Source organism: Astyanax mexicanus, chromosome 24 (genome assembly GCF_023375975.1).
Source record: "Astyanax mexicanus isolate ESR-SI-001 chromosome 24, AstMex3_surface, whole genome shotgun sequence".
Lineage (NCBI taxonomy): Eukaryota > Metazoa > Chordata > Actinopteri > Characiformes > Acestrorhamphidae > Astyanax > Astyanax mexicanus.
This window is the reverse complement of record NC_064431.1, coordinates 25,167,876-25,187,817: the sequence shown is the minus strand read 5'-3', so window position 1 is coordinate 25,187,817 and position 19,942 is coordinate 25,167,876. Positions and strand designations below refer to the sequence as shown.

At 36.8% G+C, this 19,942-nt stretch overlaps 2 protein-coding genes and 1 non-coding gene across 6 annotated transcripts in view; 2 read left to right on the top strand and 1 right to left on the bottom strand.

Moving 5' to 3' along the window:
- The window catches only part of pbrm1 (polybromo 1), a 27,541-nt gene extending 16,765 nt beyond the window's left edge, over positions 1-10,776 (bottom strand). For all 4 annotated transcript variants that reach the window (XM_049471546.1, XM_049471548.1, XM_049471547.1 and 1 more), the window contains exons 1-15: positions 10,652-10,776; positions 8,558-8,706; positions 8,287-8,384; positions 7,897-8,044; positions 6,949-7,098; positions 6,699-6,809; positions 6,519-6,587; positions 5,752-5,850; positions 5,558-5,643; positions 4,616-4,707; positions 3,952-4,168; positions 2,954-3,095; positions 2,700-2,794; positions 1,955-2,234; positions 670-775 (exon numbers count right to left, since the gene is read on the bottom strand). In XM_049471546.1, coding sequence (XP_049327503.1) covers positions 670-775; positions 1,955-2,234; positions 2,700-2,794; positions 2,954-3,095; positions 3,952-4,168; positions 4,616-4,707; positions 5,558-5,643; positions 5,752-5,850; positions 6,519-6,587; positions 6,699-6,809; positions 6,949-7,098; positions 7,897-8,044; positions 8,287-8,384; positions 8,558-8,695 — 1,831 coding nt within the window. In that variant the 5' untranslated portion in view covers positions 8,696-8,706; positions 10,652-10,776. The remainder of the gene's footprint in view (positions 1-669; positions 776-1,954; positions 2,235-2,699; positions 2,795-2,953; positions 3,096-3,951; positions 4,169-4,615; positions 4,708-5,557; positions 5,644-5,751; positions 5,851-6,518; positions 6,588-6,698; positions 6,810-6,948; positions 7,099-7,896; positions 8,045-8,286; positions 8,385-8,557; positions 8,707-10,651) is intronic.
- Positions 10,774-19,942, top strand: gnl3 (guanine nucleotide binding protein-like 3 (nucleolar)). The gene is made up of 15 exons (XM_022682784.2): positions 10,774-10,878; positions 11,526-11,584; positions 12,424-12,564; positions 12,656-12,775; positions 12,858-12,947; positions 13,697-13,832; positions 13,924-14,027; positions 14,214-14,355; positions 14,540-14,627; positions 15,960-16,137; positions 16,270-16,412; positions 17,774-17,910; positions 18,021-18,190; positions 19,492-19,552; positions 19,677-19,942. The coding sequence occupies exons 1-15, from the start codon at positions 10,866-10,868 to the stop codon at positions 19,781-19,783; spliced, it is 1,689 nt and encodes a 562-aa protein (XP_022538505.2). The 5' UTR covers positions 10,774-10,865; the 3' UTR covers positions 19,784-19,942.
- LOC125787595 (small nucleolar RNA SNORD69) lies at positions 15,786-15,863 on the top strand. Its single transcript, XR_007429444.1, has one exon. It is a non-coding gene; the product is annotated as a small nucleolar RNA SNORD69 (small nucleolar RNA).

The window sequence follows — 19,942 nt, the reverse complement described above, 5'->3', positions numbered from 1 at the left end:
GGGTGGGATAATATGTCAATATTGTGATATATTATGTTGATTCATTTGTATCGTATCATATTGATCAAATATCATGGTTTTATTTAAACATAGAAGCTCTAAACTCCCTAAGACTCACCCTCAATTTGACTTACTAATCAATACCACAGAATCACAGTATCATAGTAAACTCTGCTTTTAAATATTATTGTTTATTGCTGATATTATTTTGATTAATATTTGATATTTCACAGTGATTATCAACTATTCAATGTCTTTAATTATGCTATAGATCTTGCTTGGTTAATTTAATTATGCTTAGTCAATCTTCTAAAAATGCACCAGTATAGAGTGTTATACTTTCTAGTGGGATATACATACAATCTTCTGATCAGCACTCGAATGCAGCATAAATATAATTAATTCTTAACAAATTAAAAATGTTCTGTTAAAATATACACAAAATGCTCTGTCTGCGGTTTAATGGTTAATTCTTTCTTATTCTGCTTTGAAAAGTAGCAGAGTAGAGTCTAGCTTTCCTCAATCTGATAGGGAGAAACCTGCCTAAGAAACTGATGATGGTGGCATGTACCTTCTTCAGCTGGAAGAACACGTACTGTCTTCAATCTATCTTGGAAAATAAAGAAGCTACAGAAGCCATTTTTTAGTTTGCTTGTGAAAGTGACATACTTATTTTGAGTTTTGGTGCGATAATGTCATCGTCGTCCGGCGCAGGCCCGAGTTCTCTCTTTTTCTCCTTCAGAACCTTCTCCAGAGTGTTCGCATCATTATACACCTGCAGTCAAAACGTCACATGAGCTTGCTGTCTTATATAGTGCACACTAACTATAAAAGATTATACTGGGTATCGTAACTGCTGCATTACCATTATCACAAGCTAACCAATATGTTAATCCCTTATACGTCTATTTGACTACACAACACACCATCGTCTTAAGTCACAGAATAAGAAGTTTTCCTGATTTCAGCAGGAAAAAAATTCAATTCATCATTAAATTCAATGTAGTGTAGAATATGTATTATAGGGAATATAGATTAGTGTAGGAGGTAGAGGGAATGTAGGGTAGTATAAGGATTGTTGGGCAGTATAGTAAAGTATAGGGACTGTTGGACAGTATAGGAAAGTATAGGGAATGTAGGGCAATATAGGGGATATAAGGTATATAGGGTAGTAGAGGGAATGTAGGGTAGTATATGGATTATTGGGCAGTATAGGAAAGTACAGGGTAGTATACGGGGTATAGGGTAGTCTAGGGAATGTAGGGCAGTATAGGAATTGTTGGCAGTATAGGAAAGTATAGGGTAGTATAGGGAATATAGGAAATGTTGGGCAATATAGGGAATATAAGGAATATAGGTTAGTATAGGGAATGTAGGGTAGTGAATGGATTGTTGGGGAGTATAGAAAAGTATAGGGTAGTATACAGAGTATAGGGTAGTATTGAAAATGTAGGATAGTATAAGAGTGTAGGATAATACAGGGAGTACAGGGTAGTATAGGGAATGTAGGGTAGTATATGAATTGTTGGGCAGTGTAGGAAAGTATAGGGTAGTATACAGAGTATAGGGTAGTATAGAGAATGTAGGGCAATACAGGGAGTATAAGGAATGTAGGGTAGTATAGGGTAGAATTGGGTAATATAGGAAATAAAGGGCATCATAGGGTAAAATAGGGATTGTGGGGTAGTAAAGGGTAAAATATGGAGTGTATGGTAGTATAGGAAATATAGGGTAGTATATACACTGTTACAGTATAGTAATCAGAATAATGATATGCCATCTCTGGTAAACACTAGAACACTAAGCATGTATTAATAAAAAAACTGCTATACTGAACTAAGCTATACAAAGCTTCCATTGCTCTGATCTCCAAAAATGTACCCCATCTTACCACATATTTAATTTACCACAGATTTAGCTTCCACTGCCTTGTTCCATGTCATCAGTAACCCACCTGTGAGCCCTCTTCATTGAAGTGTCTGGCATTACGGAACATCAGCTTCATATCCTCCACCATGGCGTCCTCGTTATGGTATCGGTCTGCCCGGATGTTGTGGTCTATAGTGCGCAGGTCCATGGGCTCCAGTATGATTTTATAATAGTCTGGATAGTCTTTCTTGGAGGGTTTAACCATAAATAAGTCACACAGTCTCCGACCAGAGCCTAACTCTCGAGCCTCGGTCACAGCCAGGTACAGAGCCTTCATACGGTTCTTCTTGGTGTTCTTCTTATGACTGATGGATAATTCCAGAAAAGAAAGATTTAGAAAGTTATTTATAAGCACTTAAATATCCTTCTAGAATTCTTTCTAGAGTTGTTTTTTAGGAACTACTTACACTACATCTGGTTTTACACAGCATCAAAAAGACCCCAAAAAATTTTTTTTCAGTACTATCTAGAAGGTATATTATTATGTTCTTAAATCAATGCTTTTATTAAAGAACCTGCTAAGAACCATTTTTAAAGAATGTATACATGATGATCACTCACGCATAGCTAATTTAGTATAAGACTTAAAAGCTGAAATATACTGTATTTTTTTAACTGCAAATTTTACAACGGAAAAAAATACTTTTTATTTCAACATTAAATATTTTAATGTTTACGCAAAATAAATGTAATTCAAATATACAAAATGCAGATTCACATATTAATATTAGCTTTATAACTGAGCTATTAAGTGATTTGAAAGATTTTACCTCTTGCGTTTGATGCTGCCACCGTCCGACAGAGTAGAGGATAGCATACTGTCCCCATCCTCATCCTCTCTCCTCAACAACTCCTTCCTCTTTAGCTGAAAACACACACACAGACACACACACACACACACACAATAAAACACACAATAAAAAAACTGAAAACTGGTTAACTGGTTAACTTGTCTAACTTATAGATGGTATCTAAAAATGTGGATTATGGTAGGTTAATGTGAAACAGAGTTGAGGGAGTGTACCTGGAGAACGTGCTGTAGTTTCAGAGCCCGTTTGTAGATGTGGGAGTGGGGAACGTTACAGCGCTTTGCATTCTCGAACATCAGGTTCAGATCAGAGTCCATCTGCTCCACACTCTCATATTCATTATTCTTCATTTTATCTCTGGCGGAAGACAAGACAGTACATTTTAAATAATTATATATAATATAATCATAATATACAGCTCTGAAAAACAAATAGAGACCACTTAAAAAATATGTTTTCCTTTGATTTTACCAAATTGAAAACCTCTGGAATATAATCAAGAGGAAGACGGATGGCCACAAGCCATCAAACCAAGCTGAACTGCTTGAATTGTTGCACCAGGAGTGGCATAAAGTTATCCAAATGCAGTGTGTAAGACTGGTGGAGGAGAACATGCCAGGTGCACGAAAACTGTGACTAAAAAACAGGGTTATTCCACCAAATACTGATTTCCAAACTCTTAAAACTTTATGAAAATAAACTTGTTCTCTTTGCATTATTTGAGGTCTGAAAGCTCTGCATCTTTTTGTTATTTCAGCCTTTTCTCATTGTCTGCAAATAAATGATTTAATTTACAATATTTTTATTTGGAATTTGGGAGAAATGTTGTCCGTAGTCTATAGAATAAAACAGCAATGTTCATTTTACTCAAAAATATACCTATAAATAGCAAAATCAGAGAAACTGATTCAAAAACTGAAGTGGTCTCTTAATTATTTCCAGAGCTGAATATAATATAATCATAATATATATAAAAAAATAATGAAGATTCCTAATAAAAGATTTTAAGATCTTCTACACATCTACTCCAAAATGTATTCCAAATTTTTTTACAAACATTTAGAAATAAAAAAAGAATAGGCAACATTTTTTAAATGTTCTACTTTAAAACCATTTTACAATTAATTTGCCTATTATTTCCTATCAAACTCTGTAAATAATTACTGTAATATCCGCTATGATTATGAACGGTTATGAATATGGTTGCCCATACCGGATCTGCTGCAGGGAGAGGGGTTGGTTGATCTGCTGATAGTAGTCAGGGTAGTCTTTTCTAGAGGGCAGCTGAAAGAAAGGCTCAGCTATGAGCTGGCCCTGGCTGTTTCTACCCCCTCGCACAGCCTCGTACATCTGGAAGATGGGATTGGACATGTCCATGTTGGAGTGGATGCTCTCTGCCTCTGATTCCCCTTCGTCATAATGCACCGAGCCTGGAACAAGGAGAGAAGTTGGTTTCATTTTACTTACAGTGCTTCAGGCACTACTAGGGTGTGAACAAGAGCAGCCTCCTTCGATACATGTGGAGTGGATTTTGACCTGCTGCCAATGCAGCATCGCTAGGCAGCCAATGTGCTCAGAGGAAAGAGCTGGATCCCCAGCTTCGATACATCAGCCAACAGACACCTTTGCCAGGCAGCATCACAATAGGAGCATCACAGTTGTTGCTCTCTCAGACTCCGGCTGCTGATGGCAAACAGGCATTAAATATCTAGTCCTTTTTATGAATCCAGATTGACTGTTTTAAGATAAATCATGTTTTGAGTCTTTGCCACTCTCATGTCTTGACAAGCTGATTGACTTCACTTGATCTTTAATGTATCTGATTTTTGTACTGTGAGGTAGTATTAAAATACAAATACTAAATTAATAAAATGTACCTGTTAGGATGCCATCTTCATCACTTTCTGAGCCGTACTGTAAAGCCATGGTGATAGAGGAGAGCCTGTCTCCATGTATTACCCTTCTGTTCCTACTCACACACAAAGGACAACACAATACAGTAAAACGTACAGTGAATAGTATTTATTTATTTTTATTTAGAAATGTAACATTTGTATTTGGTGTATTTGTTCTTTCCTGAGTAAAATACAATGTAAAATACAAATACTGAATCTTACGACTACTTGTATATTTTATTGGAGCACTGTCGTGTACTAGGGCCGCACGATATTGAAAAAAATGACATTGCAAATGTTCTTCTTTCGACTATATATATATCGCGATATTAAACAATGCAGGGCCCATGGCGTCACCAGCCCCGCCCCCACCCGCGCGCTGTCTCGCATCCGGACCGATCAAAAGCTGAGTCAGCCCCAGGCTTTCAAAACCCGAGGAAAACAGCAAAACAACAGTAATTGGCTCTTCAATCAGGCATTTAAATCGCTCCCCCTCGCACTTCTCAGGCAGCAGCAGCCTGTCAGTCACACAGACACAGAGACATCGCTGCGTACCTACTTCTTGTGTCAAGAATCAAAACATTGCTACATGACGTGTTTGATTTAATTGCCTGCGATGTGACTATTGCGCATGCACACATTGTGATGACGATGCTTAGACAATATATTGTGCAGCCCTACTAAGTACAAAACCTACTTTTAGCTACTGTTCACATTAAAGGTGCTGTATACGATTCTGCAGAATGATTTTTTATATTTGAATTCAACAAGCGCTCAACAAACTCCGCCCACAAATTCAAACACATTATGTGTTAGGAAATTGCTGCTAATTCCTGCTACTAAGCAAACCAGTTTTGATTTCTTTGTTACATGCTGTACAAAAACAACAAGGGCTCAGCTGATTGGTTGAGAGAACTAACTAACCTGATTCGGATGCTGGATTTAATAGGCTCAGTATGCTCAAGCTCGATCTTCCTCTGCGCAAAGACCTTCTTGATGGTGTTTGCATCCTGTAGGTTTAAGATAACAGGTTTGTCAAAATATTTTAGAAAATAAAATATGGAGCAACACGGATACTGATACTTACGATTCACATTTTTTATTTTATAACAAATTACCTTAAACACCTGTGATCCGGGTTCGTTGTATGTTTTTGCATTTTTGACCAAGAGGTCGATGTCCTTGGCCATGTGATTCACACTCTTATAGTAGCCAATCTAGGAGGAAAAAAAAATCAATGCTTTAATTAACATAATATTGTAATGTAATATGTAACACTTTATCCTACTTTGGTTGGAGTATCTGTCTCTAGTGTCCAGAAAAGACTATATTCTAGATTTTTGATTCTGCATTGTTTTGAGGTTTTGATTGTTGGTTAGGATGTTGGTTGATGATTAATCACAACCTCATCTTATCACCCCCAACTCCTTAACTCATCCCAAAAGTACTGGATGTAGCCAACAAACCAACCATCCATCCAACCTACCAACCAACCAACCATTCAACCAACCAACCAACCAACCATTCAACCAACCATCCAACCAACCAACCAACCATCCATCCAACCAACCAACCAACCATCCATCCAACTAACCAACCAACCAACCATTCATCCAACTAACCAACCAACCATCCAACCAACCATCCAACCAACCAACCATCCAACCATCCATCCATCCATCCAACCAACCAACCAACCAACCATCCAACTAACCAACCAACCAACCATCCAACCATCCATCCAACCAACCAACCATCCAACCATCCAACTAACCAACCATCCATCCAACTAACCAACCAACCATCCAGCCATCAATCCAGAGAACACCCTGCATTAGACCGTGTGTCAGTATGTTCATGTGTATGTAAAATATATTACAGATACCTGTATTCTTTGAGCAATGGCCTTCAGGTCTATTGGCTCCTTGATAATAGCAAAATAATCAGGGTATTGCTGTAGAAAAGAAATAAATAAAATAAAGCAAAATATAGAGGAATTTAGGATTTGCCACTATGAAATGCGAGTGAAAACACTATACCTAACCATAGCTATAATATCTCTTACTAATTTAGAAGGAAGTCTCTGGAAGAGTTCGCTGATTAGACGTCCGTGTTCAGTGAAGGTCAACACTGTGTCCAGCAGCTGCTCCAACACCTCTCTAAGACTGGATGCAGGCTGAGGAAGAGCACAAACGCACACACAAGCAAGTTAGACTTCTCCCCACATTAAAGAAGATTATGTACGTTCAGTAAAGATCTGATCTATTCGTTGTGTTGCTGTGTGTAAAAATGCAATCAAAATGCAATCTATTCACCTCATCCTCCAATGAGCCTCCAGTATTGTCATGTGTGTCGTCACCATCATCATCATCATCTTCATAGTCTCCTCGCTGCACAAACTCATTCTTGGTGCGAATGTAGAGATCCCATAACTTCGATGCAGCTCGGTATTCTGGACTATCAGGCTGGACAGAAAGGTTAAAGAGGTTTTACTGCAGTTTACACAAACAAAGCATATTTACCTTTGAAAAAATTGACATATTAAGGAGGGAGTCTATTAAAAATAGATGTTAAAAACTATTCTTATAGGTTTTGGCAACCTAAAAAAAACATGTAAACCATGTAGCTGTGAGTTTATGCATGAGAAATAAAATATAACACTATAACAAATTCAAACTTACTTAATGATTAATTGTGTAAAAAGACTTTTTTTGTTAAAAAGTAGTTTATATGTTTTTAGCTAGTTTGAAAGAACTCTAGATTTTAACTCAAGCTTCTTATTGTTATTTATAATAGTTTATTTTGCTAATACTATTGCTCTGCTTAAGTGTACTTTGCTATCACTTTGCTGCTGTAACATGGGACTACGGTAATTAAAAATTATCTTATCTTATCTTTCTGAACAAATGTTTTTTTTCAAATCTACCAGCAGCCCATCTAATTTAATATAAAGTACTGATTAACCAAAGCAGATATTAAACACATAACAAACAATATAAAGCCATTTAGGTCTGTCTGTAAATGGCTATCAACACAATTCCACAAAAAAGGTTCTGTCAACTCAGTTTCTTATCAAAACACAGTCATAAGATGGTTTGTTTTGATTTTTACTGTCGGTAGTCAAAGTATTAAAACCTGTCGGATGTTAATTCCTTTCCATTCATTTTCACACAACTCTACTTTTTTGGAAAATAGCAAACCTAGAAGCTCTTTTAGCATCGTTATACCCCCCTTGCCTTTTTAAAAAGTTAAGTGTGGCATACCTTATAGTAGCTCTTGGCGTTGTTGAAGAGTAGCTGGAAATCAACGGTGAGCTGCTCTACGTCATCGTACTCCTCCATCTTCAGCTTCTGCTGTATTTTCATCATATCAATAGGCTGAGACACCACATCATAGTAATCCGGCTGATTCCTTTCAGAGGAGAAAACAAAACGGATAAATTCCTTTTGTAAATACATCCAGTACATTTCAGACACTTTGGAGTATAACAAAACGGCCCAAAGTCCTTGGAATCAAATACACAACCACATACATTTTTACATGGAAATCTTGCAAAAGAATGTTGAACCTTCTTCTTCTACTTCCCCTTAAAAAAAAAAAAATAATAATAATAATAATAATAATAATAATGAACATTGCAGTAATAAGCTCACCTTCTCTTTGGTGCTCTAATAAAGAGCTCACAGAGCATCCTGCCCTGGTCATCCTTATAGTCTCTTATTGTGTTGTAGAGTTCATGGCACACTGCAATCTTTGGGGTCAGAGAGAGAGAAAGAGAGGTTGGTGTAGTTGGTACTGTTTAATTCTTTAAGTTATTGTAGTCTACATATGTACTTAAATAAAACAGCAAATGTTAAAGAAAATAGATAATATAAAGAAAAGAACTGAAACACTGCAAAAAAAATGATAACAAGAAAGACTCACAGGATCAACAGTGGGGATGTTTGTGATTCTCCTTCTCTTGCGACTGGTGGAAGGCATGGAGGCTGGCTGGCTGTCCTCAAAATCACCACCACTGATACTGCTGGACGGGGAGGTGGCCCGCCTCCGCTTAGATCCCATTGCCGAGGTGCCTTAAGGAAAAATATATAGATTTTAAATCTTATGGGTTATTTTACAGATTTTTTTTATAAATTTGCTGAATTAAATGGCTATTCAGAGTACTTTATCAATAGTTATTGATAGGCTAAACATTCTCCCACAGTTCTACCATTTTCAACATCATATATAAAATTTAGAAGGCATAGAGGTTAACTGATAATTCTATAATATAGTTAATATAGTTAGTTTCACATTAAATCACTCTGAATGTCTTTTACAATAAACTTTTTAGCTTTGGGAGGTACATTTGGGTAGTTAATAAATGTACAATACAATATACAATATATATGAGGAAAAAGCAGCTTGCCAAACCCAGGAATCGAAGCCACAACCCCGTCAACCAATATCCATCTTTTCTACGCATGGCATTAGGCATAGTGCTAACAGGTTAATGGTTTTCATGAACTCCAGGCTTGTATTTGCCCCCCAAGTCAATGCAAGCAATAGCATGAAAGAATTGGCCTCTCGGGAGCTCAGTGAATTCCAGCATGGCACCAATATAGGATGCAGCCCATACTCTAAAATTTGGTTGGACCGCCTTCAGCTTTGATTGCGGCACACATTCACTGTGGTATTGTTTTGATAAGCTTCTGCAACGTCCCAAAATTATTTCAATCCAGTACTTTTTCACCAAGATCTTGCAGCAGCATTGACGATGGTAGAGTCTGACTGCTGCACAAATTCTTCTCCATCCAGCACAGCCCAAAGATTCTTAATGAGGTTAAGATCTGGACTCTGTGGTGAACTCTCTCAATCCATGTGTGAAAATGATGATCTCATGCTCCCTGAACCTGAAACTCTTTCACAATTCCAGCCTCGTGAATTGCTGGCATTGTTATCTCTGAATATGCCTGTGCCATCAGGGAAGAAAAAATCAATTGATGGAATAACCTGGTCTATATTCAGGTAGTCAGCTGACCTCATTCTTTCAGCACATACTGTTGCTAAACCTAAACCTGACCAAGTGCAGCAACCTCATTTGCTGATCATTTGCTCAGTTAAATCTAGGTGGCCAGTCAGTGTATAAAAACACTTCTTTAAGCCCAAATTGACTTCCACATGGTAACATTTGCTAATAATATTTTTATTGCTTGACTTATTATATTATCAGTTAGCGGTTATGTACAGTAGATGGGATAATGCCTTTATTTTATGTATTTCCATAATTTTACTTTTTTCTTCTTCAGTATAAAAAAGGTTTATACTGTAAAAATTAATTAATTAAAAGCAGCCTGGAACCAAGGTTTAACTCAATATACAGTATTTTAATTAAAATATCACCACCGTTTTTTAAACCAAGCACCACCTGAATCATCTACTCTTTTATATTGGTCCCAGCAGACGTCCAGTCAACAACCAGTCAGTCCAGTGGTTTCTGGTTTATGGGGAGCAGTGTCACAACAGATTTCACAACAAATCATGAAAAAACAGGTGGGAAATAATAATATTTAGCTATAAACATGTGTTTATAACATAGACACTGTATTGTTTGATTTGGGTTCACTAGCTTAATATAATACCCTGCACTCTATTGTTCCACAGTGTGGAATAAATCAAAGCTCAGGAATCTGTTTTTATATAAAAAAAAATGTAGATTAATTTCAACACTTAATGCACAACTCCTTATTTAAGATGAGAGGAATATCTCACAGCCCGGGCTGCGTGGAGTGTTATAGTCCAGGGCAGGATTATTACAGTGCTGGTGTGAATGGATGGATGACAGCAGCTTCAGCAGCAGCAGCTTCAGCAGCGGCTCCGCTCCACAAACACAAAGGCGCGCCGGCCGGAGCCTGTAGCTAGCTGTAGCCGGGATGCTCGCCTCCTCTCCCGGCGCCGTCCTGCTGCCTCGCCCGCTGAGCTGATAAACTATCTACCAGCACCGCTGGAGGAAAACGGCGCTTGGCGGGTGAGCCTTACCTCAGCGTTGAGTCCGGGCCTGTGTGTGGTGTTTGCGGGCGGTTGGAGGCATTTGGAATAATAAGCAGAGTGAATTTATTAGATGGAGAGAAAAAATTAACCATTTCGGTTCAGACGGCGGAAACGGAAACCGTGCGCGCGCTCGCTGCACGCGCTGCTCCATTGGTTTCAGTGCACGTGTGCGAACAGCAGCAGCAGCCGCCGAGAGAGAGCCATGAAGCGACCGAGTGAGTCACGATAACCGCTTTAAAAACGCGTTTATTAACAATTACAGCGGGAAATAGAGATATAGTTAACTCTTTATCATATGGTTTAGGCCAGTTAAACTTGAAATATGTACGTAGTTAGTTGTGTGCGCTAGCTTTACTTAACTTATAGCCACGTTAGCTTAGCATAGACGCTATATTTTTACAACACGCTGTCTCAACGTGAGGCAGCGTGTTGTAAAAAATATAGCGTTACTAACAAGCTAACTAAGCTATATTTTCCTCATTTTTTTTAAACATATATCTGTAGTTAGGTAATAGCTAGTTAAGGTATTAAGTTAGCTAAATGTGTTGGTAGGTTAGTTGTTATAATTAGAACTGTTAACCGAATAGTTTAGTTAAGCTAGCTGGCTAGCTTGCCGACGTTGTTGAGTCAGCGTGTTGTGAAAATTATAACTAGGTTAACTAACTAATCGTTCTTTAATTTGAATTTTTAATTTATTAATTGGGTATTTAGCTAAATGTGTAGGTTAGCTGTTATGGAACTTAGTTAATAGGTTAGTTAGCTGGCTAGCCGACGTTGTGGAGTCAGCGTGTTGTGAAAATTAAAGGGTTAAATAACGTTAGTTAGCTAACTTAATTTTTCTTTTTTCTTTTCTGTCTTTTAGAGTTAAAGAAGGGAAGCAAGCGCGTATCCTGCGCTAAACGCTTCAAAATTCAGAAAAAGGTAAGAAATCTTACGCTTAACCTGCGTAGTTTAAATATGCTTGCTGTTTAGCTACTTGCTGTGTTGCTAGTTAACTAGGTTAACTAGTTAAAACATAAAAGATCAATAACCTAGTTAACATATAGTTTATTTACTGCTGTTGTAACACAAACAGTTTTGAGTGGATATAGCTCAATACTGTACATTCTAAACTGGTCCATATTGTCAGTTTGGTCACAAAGTTGCAGCTGTGATCAAACTGTGTGACACACATGGTCACTGAATCAGACAGTAACGTTAGTTGACTGTCTTCACTTACTGGCACAAAAAAAAATATGACAAAACATTACATTACAAGGGATACTCAAGTGGTCCAGCAGTCTAAAGTCTAGCCACTGTGATTGGGAGATCATGGTTGGTTTAAATTCTGGTCATGTAGCTTGCCATCAGCTGCCGGAGCCCTGAGAGAGCACAATGGGCCTAGCTCCCTCTGGGTGGGTAGATGGCACTCTCCCTCATCAATCCTAGGGTATGTCGATAAGCACAAGGCATCTGTGAGCTGATGTTCATATTGTTATCAGAGTATAGTGTATCGACCAATTTAAAAAAAAAAAAAAAAACAGTGAATTCTGATAAAAATTTTGCCCATAATCTATATACATCTATATACATAAAACAAAAATGTTTAGTGCTGCATTTAAACTGTATACAAATAATTAAATATAAATACTGTTAATAGCAATACAAATGCTAATTACACAGCTTTCAAAGTGTTTTTTGTATATTTATATAAATATGTAATTTTTTGATATACTATTGCGCACAATCATTAACATTTATCTTTGTTTTACCCATTCCAGGTTCGGGAACACCACAAAAAATTACGGAAGGAGGCGAAGAAAAGTGGAATCAAGAGAAAGCTCAAGAAGGACATTGAAGTACCAAACAGTGCTCCATTTAAGGAAGAGGTCCTTAGAGAAGCAGAGCAGAGGAAACAGGAGGTCCTACGAAATTACATGCTAAGTCCGTCTGCTTTGTTTTATGGGTTAAAAATTTGCAGAGCTAAGTAATTCTGTTATATCTGTTCCACAGCTTGAAGAGCTGAAGGAAAAGAACAGACTAGCCAAGCAGAAGGAGCGAGCAGAGAAGAGAAAGGCGGCCAAAGATGGCGTCAGTGGTGCTGAGGAGCCAAAGTCAAAGAGAGTTAAAAAGGTGAATTGCATGTGAGGTTGAAACAATGGAAAAAAAGAAAATGTATTTCTGTATTTGCCTCTAAAGATGTCGTTGCTTTTAGGAGGAGAAGGTAAAGGCTCAGAGGCAAGCTAGGGCAGCTGTCGCCAAGGAGAAAAGCAACAAGGTGTTCAGATGCAAGGAGCTGAATAAGGTAAAACACTTCTGTAAGACAATCTGATAACCATTAGGGATGCAACTATTAGTTGATTGAAGAAGTTTATTATAAAAATGTGTCAATTTTAGTATTGGTTAATCATTAGTTTGTAATACAATGCACTGTACACGGTACAGAGACCAAAAACAGTACAGACATGATCTGTGCTTAAACTTCTAGGTGCAGGGTTTGTACGGTCATGAAAAACCTGGAAAAGTCAAGGAATCTGAAAATAGCAATTTCCAGACCAGGATTACCAGACATGTTTTGGGAAAAAAAAGTTTTGAAAGTTATAGTGCTAGTTGATTTTTATTTTTACTGTCCATGTCTGCATGTTTTAAAAATCGTATGGTCTTGAAAATTTCCAAGGCATGGAAAAGTCATGAAAAAAATCATTGAAATATATTGGTTAAAACGTGTATGAACACTGTAGGTGGTTGCAGCTATTTTTTTATTAGCTATAGTCTGCACAGCAATGTTCCAACACCTAGTGTACAGACTTACTAGTAGAGTCAGGGTTGTTCCTGGAGAAAAAAAGACAAAACTCCATATTTGTAACTTTATGAGGATCAGATGTCTACAAACATTTGGACCTACAGCAAGTGCAGCACTCCAAATCAAACCTTGGACACCAAATATCTCTTGGTGAAAAGGGAAAGTTTGTGTCGGTGTTGGCTTTAAGCTGTTCGTCAGACTGCATTTTCAGCTTATACTCATAACTGCATTATGCTTCATGTCCTCTTCAGGTCATCGAAGCATCAGATGTTATAATAGAAGTTCTGGATGCAAGGGATCCTTTGGGCTGCCGCTGTCCTCAGCTAGAGGAGGCAGTGCTGAAACATGAGGGGAAGAAAAGACTGCTGTTTGTGATGACAAAGATAGGTATGTAACCTCTACAACATCCATAATCTTTAACTCAAATAGGGTCCTGTTGATAAGATTGCTTACTGACTGTGTTCTTTTCGTCCTTTAGATCTTGTTCCTAAAGAGAATTTAGAGAAGTGGGTTGAATATCTTAAAGAAGAGTGTCCAACGTTTGTCTTCAAAGCATGCATGCGGATACAGGATAAGACTGTGGTATGTATCTTCTAGTTATTCCTAATGTTAGGGTTTAGGTATCATTTTAGTGGGACTGCAAGGCTGAAGTTCTTCCTAAGCTAAACCCCTATAAAATTTGCTTTTCCTTATTTCTTTAACATGTTTTTTTTATTTAAATCTATATATTTGCAAAGGCCCATGCCTTTAACCCTGCTGTTGTTCTAGATGGAGAAGAAGCAAAAAGCCAATGGAAAAGTGGACCTCAGCAGAGCAGCATCTTCGTTTGGTTGTGATTCTTTAATGCAGACCCTTTCAGACTTGTCCAACAAGCTTGAAAGTGAGAGCATGCTGAAAGTTGGCGTTGTTGGTAAGACTGCTTGATTTAAACATGTTTTATTACATTTAGTTTTCTGAGTGTGATGTGAATTTCTTTTATTATAATATTCCTTTTTTCATATAAATGCATAGTTATATGTTTTCTGTATTGGTTTTATTCAGGAAGTTCATCATATAATGGTTCTGTTTTCCTACTTTTTTTTTTTTTTTTAAAGGTTTTCCTGGTGTGGGAAAAAGCAGTATTATTAACTCTCTGAAGGGCATCAGAGCATGCCATGCTGGTGTACAGCGAGGACTGACAAAGTGAGTTTATATTGGCTATAATTGTGATTAAGGTTCAGTGGTCTGATGTAGCCAGACTGTGGAAACTTTTTGTGTTCTGCTTTTTCTGCTTGGCTTAAACTGTTTGACCTGACAGCAGCACCCTGTATTGAACACCAATCTCAAATTTTAGGAGAACTTATCTTTATAAAGTCTGAGTAAAAGAACAGGTTACTTTTTATCTAATCCAATTAATGGGATATTATGACTGAGTACATCACTGTTGTCTACTGGTCAGTGTTTAAACACAACACAAAATAACCCACTGTCTGACACCAGTCTTTACATCTGAATTAATTTTGTAAGTCGACACAGTATTGCAAAACAAAATATTGCAATACTTCGATTTGATGATAGCTTCTTACACCCCTTTTTAAAAACTGCAATATACAGCTCTGGAAAAAAATGAGACCACTTAAAAAATAATTAGTTTCTATAATATTATTAAATTGAAAACTTCTGGAATATTATCAAGAGGAAGATGGATGATCATAAGCCTTTAAACCAAGTTGAACTGCTTGAATTTTTGCTTGAGTGAGTAACATAAAGTTATCCAAAAGCAATGTGAAAGACTGGTGGAGGATGAACATGATGCCAGATGCATGAAAACTGTGATTCAAAACCAGGGTTATTACACCAAATAGTGATTTCTGAATTCTTAACATTTTATGAATATGAACTTTTTTTTTGTGCGTTATTTGAAGTCTGAAAGCTCTGCATCTTTTTTTGTCACTCAGCCATTTCCAATTTTCTGAAAGTAAATGCTCTAAATGACAAAGTTTATTTGGAATTTGGGAGAGATGTTGTCCGTAGTTTTAGAATAAAACAACAATGTAAATTTATTCAAACATAAACCTATAAATGGCAAAATCAGATAAACTGATTCAGAAACTGAAGTGGTCTCTTAATATTTTCCAGAGCTGTATAAATTGAGATTGAATTATTTACCAGCACTATCTGTTCTTTGATTGATTTCTCAGAAAGTTAAGTTTTAGTTCAGTAAAGACTTTCTATTCAGACTGGTGTATAGTCCTGGCCTTGGCTTATTGTAGCTCTTCTATATGATGTTGCATAATTAAATATTTTTGTTAAATTAACATGATCAAAGTGAGGTTTTCACCATTTTGACGTTGTTGGGTTTCTTTGAACAATGATGACTATGATTGATCTGACCAAGACCATGGAGTCTGCATTCAATCCAACACTGACGTTCAAAGAATCCAGTGCTTTTATTTTGGTGGAAACAAATAAAAAAACTAATGCACTGGTTTTAGTATACAGTTATTACAGTTAGTTATGATCTTCCCAATCCAGGTGTATGCAGGAAGTGCATATCTCCAAGAAGGTGAAGATGATTGACAGTCCAGCAATGGTGGCAGCTCCATCCAGTTCTGGAGAAAAGCTGGTTTTGAGGAGTCTACAGGTGGAGGAGAATGAGGCGAGTCCTTTGGAGGCAGTGCAAACATTGCTGAAACATTGCAACCAACAAGATGTAAGTATTCCTACTGTAGATCTGCTTGCACATCATGTGACTACTGTCTGGATTGTATCCTATTAAAATGTTAGCCATATGCATTCATTTAATTATTTAGATTAAATTATGATACCTTTGTATCTCTTTCAGATCATGCTGGAGTACACCGTTCCAGACTACAGAAACGCTCTGGAGTTTTTAACCCTTTTTGCCAAGAAGCGTGGGTTCCTGCAGAAAGGTGCACTGCCCAACGTAGAACAGGCTGCAACTGTGTTTCTCAATGACTGGACCGGGTGAGTGAAGGTTTATACCATGTTTTTGGGAATAGATACAGTATTGCAAAACCAAATATTGCGCTACTTAGATTCAACAATATTTTCTTGCACCCCTAGTAAGTACTGTACTGTTTAAAAATCATGTCATTACTGAGACAGTTTCTGTTGCAATAGACTGTATATTGATATTGAAGTATTGTCCAGCCCTATCCTATCTGTGTACATCACATTGGTCACTTTAATGAATGATTTCTCAGACAGGGATTAAGTTCTAGTACAGTTTATTTTTTTTATCTCTACTATATGATCTGATATTGTAAAAATGTTTTTGTGAAATTAACATAATCAAAGTGAGGTGTTCACCAATTTTACCTTTTTGGGTTTCTTTGAACAATGATGACAGTGATTGATCTGACCAGTACCATGGAGTCTGCATTCAATCCAACACTGACGTTCAAAAAACCCATTGCTTTATTTAATTTGGAAAATAAATGTCTGTTTCAAGTATACAAGTATATCCCAATCTTCCCAATCCAGATGTATGCAGGATGTGCATATCTTAGTCTCAGGGTCAATGGTGCATTGGGAGTATGTCATAGAAAGCCTTAACCCACACAGTGGATAGCACAGTGGGTGGTAATAGTTGTGAATGGTGGATCTGAGCATTTATAATACGTTTAATGTGGTCCAATTAAAATGCCTGTAACAGTTTAGCCCTTCCCACCCACACACCAGTAATAGGATTTTTTATCAGCATGAACTAGGGCTGCACAATATATAGTACAAGCACAGTAGTCACATTGCATTTTTTGCTGTTAATACAAAAAAGAAATCACACTTCATATTTTGTATTACATTGAAGATGGTATATACCAAATACCATTTTATATTACTTCAATCATTAATGCACAGATTGCATTATTAATATTGTTATCATGTTAGATTTGGGTATTAATTCCTGAATTCTCTACATAACACAATATATCGTTTGTTTTTTACAATATCGTGCAGTCCTAGCTTGAACTGCTTGTTTAATCACTTATCATACAGAAAAGCAAGTCACAACCGAGATCATTTAGATAGATTAGTCTTAAAGACACAGTAATCTGAAAACTGCCTGTGTAAGGGAACATGCTAAAGAAATCTAAGGACCATATGCAAAAAAAAAAAAAAATCAAGTAAAAATGTTTTTGGTGCATAAAAACACAGTATAGATGTTTAGGGCTAATGTAGAAAAGTTTAGTGGTTGAATGATTGATGGTTGGACTGCTCATAATGGTGAGGCACATATATATGTTGCCAATGGCAGCACATATCAGTTCATTGTTAAAAAAAATAAAAATTAAACTGTTAGTGATGTGTGTATCTGTTTTTCTCAGACCTAAACTAAGTTACCATACCAAAGTACCAGAGCGACAGGGCCTGCCTCCACACCTCACTGAAGATCTGGTTGCACAGATGCAGGCTGGCATGAACTTGGATAAGATGAACATGGCGAACGTGCAGATCATCAAATGTATGTTTCTCTCCTCTTACTGACAGCATGTTCTCAACACAAGATCCTGAGTTTGACTGAATCATCAAATAATTTATTACAGTTATTTCTTATTTTTATTTATTTTCTAGGCATACGATGCCCTAACAAGGCGAGCAGCATTCCTTTCAACTCGAAGAATATGACTGATGGTATTCTGAGTGTCTGTGAGCTACCAGCAGTAAAGCCTGCAGTAGAGGAGGAGGAGAAGAAGGAGGAGGAGCAGACAGAGAATCTTGAGGAAACTGAGGATGCTGAGGAGGTACAGTAGAAATTTACCATATGCACTGTGATGAACCTTTCTATTTCAGGCTGTTTCGTTAATGCAGAGAGAATATCCTTCAAGATCCTAATGCATCTAAAAAAAAAATAGAATATCATTAAATAGTTACTTTATTTCAGTAATTCAGTTCAAAATGTGAAACTCATTATGTAGATGTACTACACACAGAGATCTATTTTAGGTGTTTATTTCCTTTATTGTTGATGATTACGACTTGCAGCCAATGAAAACCCAAAAATCAGTGTCGCAGAAAATTGGAATATTATATAAGACCATTTGGTCTTATGTCTTGATGGACAATGAAATCTGCATCAACATAAAAGACTTTTGGGGAAAACACTGCTGACTTTAGACTTGATAATAAAACACAGTGGACCAACACCAGCAGATGACATGTTTCTCCAAACCATTACTGACCATGAGTACAAGTTACATTTCATTTGGAAATCAAGGGATCAGAGTCTGGAGGAAGAGTGGAGAGACTGCTCGAGGTCTAGTGTGAAGTTTCTACAATCTGTGATGGTTTGGAGAGACATGTCATCTGCTGGGGTTGATCCACTGTGTTTTATTATGAAGTTCAAAGTCAGTGGAGTGTTTTTCCTGGAAAATTTTACAGCACTTCATGCTTCCCTCTACTGACAACTTTTATAGAGATGTGGATTTCATTTTCCAGCAGAAATCGGCTCACTGCCCACACTGCCAAAAGTACCAATTGGTCTTATATAATATACTGATTTTCAGATTATCTTTGGCTGTAATCCATAATTAAAGTACATAAAGAATAATAAAAGAAATAAACACTTAAAATAGATCACTCTGTGTGCAATACATCTATATAATATAAGTTTAACATTTTAAACTGAAATAAAATAACTTCATTGATACTCATTTTTTTTTGAGATGCACTAGTTTATTTTATATATTAAAAAGAACCCTACACTGTAAAACGTATGTATGTGCAAGCAATTAAACTGGGCTAACTTTAAATAATAAATTATTTTTTGTTCAATTATTTTTATTGGATTTAATGTATTTATTTAGGTTAAAAAAATATTAATTAATTAAGTCATTTTTGGTTGAACAGAAACTGTGCATGTTTGTTCAGTATCTGCATGTTTATCATGATGAGTCTATTGTGTCACATATATTTTTGATGACATAATAATCCAACTCTGATCTTGCAGTACTGTTCATGTAGAGCTTAGAATTGCAATAGCAAGGTTGGTATGTTTGTGATATACTATGATTTATTCATCCTTTTTTTTTGTTATGGTCTTAAGATTGAGACTCCTGAGTCAGAAGTGGTACAGACTCCAAAACCATCTCAGAAGAAAAATGCACGTAAGTATGATATCTATATATTTTAATTACCCTGTTTTGTGACTAATTAGCCAATTGAAATCACACTTTAAATATGTGCTGTATTTCTGTGTGATGTAATAGCTTTTTTTTTTATGTATTACAGGGAAGCGAACGAAAGCAAAGGCCACGCCAGCACATGTCAGCTTTGACCTGCCGGCTGCACAGCAGAATGATGATGAAGCTTATGATTTCAACACAGACTTTGTATAAATGTTTGTGTCTACACAACAGAGAGCAGAGTGTTTGTGTGTGTATGTGTAAAGGTCTGATGAGGCTGATTTGTCGGATGTTCTGTATTTCTGTCTGTCTGACAGGACCTGTTGTAAATATGAGACAGATAATTAAACTTTTGATCTTCTGAGATTTCTA

Coding starts and splice junctions, on each gene's coding strand:
- gnl3 (XM_022682784.2), top strand. Junction 12,776..12,857: donor AGTCAAAGAGAGTTAAAAAG/GTGAATTGCATG, acceptor CGTTGCTTTTAG/GAGGAGAAGGTAAAGGCTCA. Junction 12,948..13,696: donor GATGCAAGGAGCTGAATAAG/GTAAAACACTTC, acceptor TGTCCTCTTCAG/GTCATCGAAGCATCAGATGT.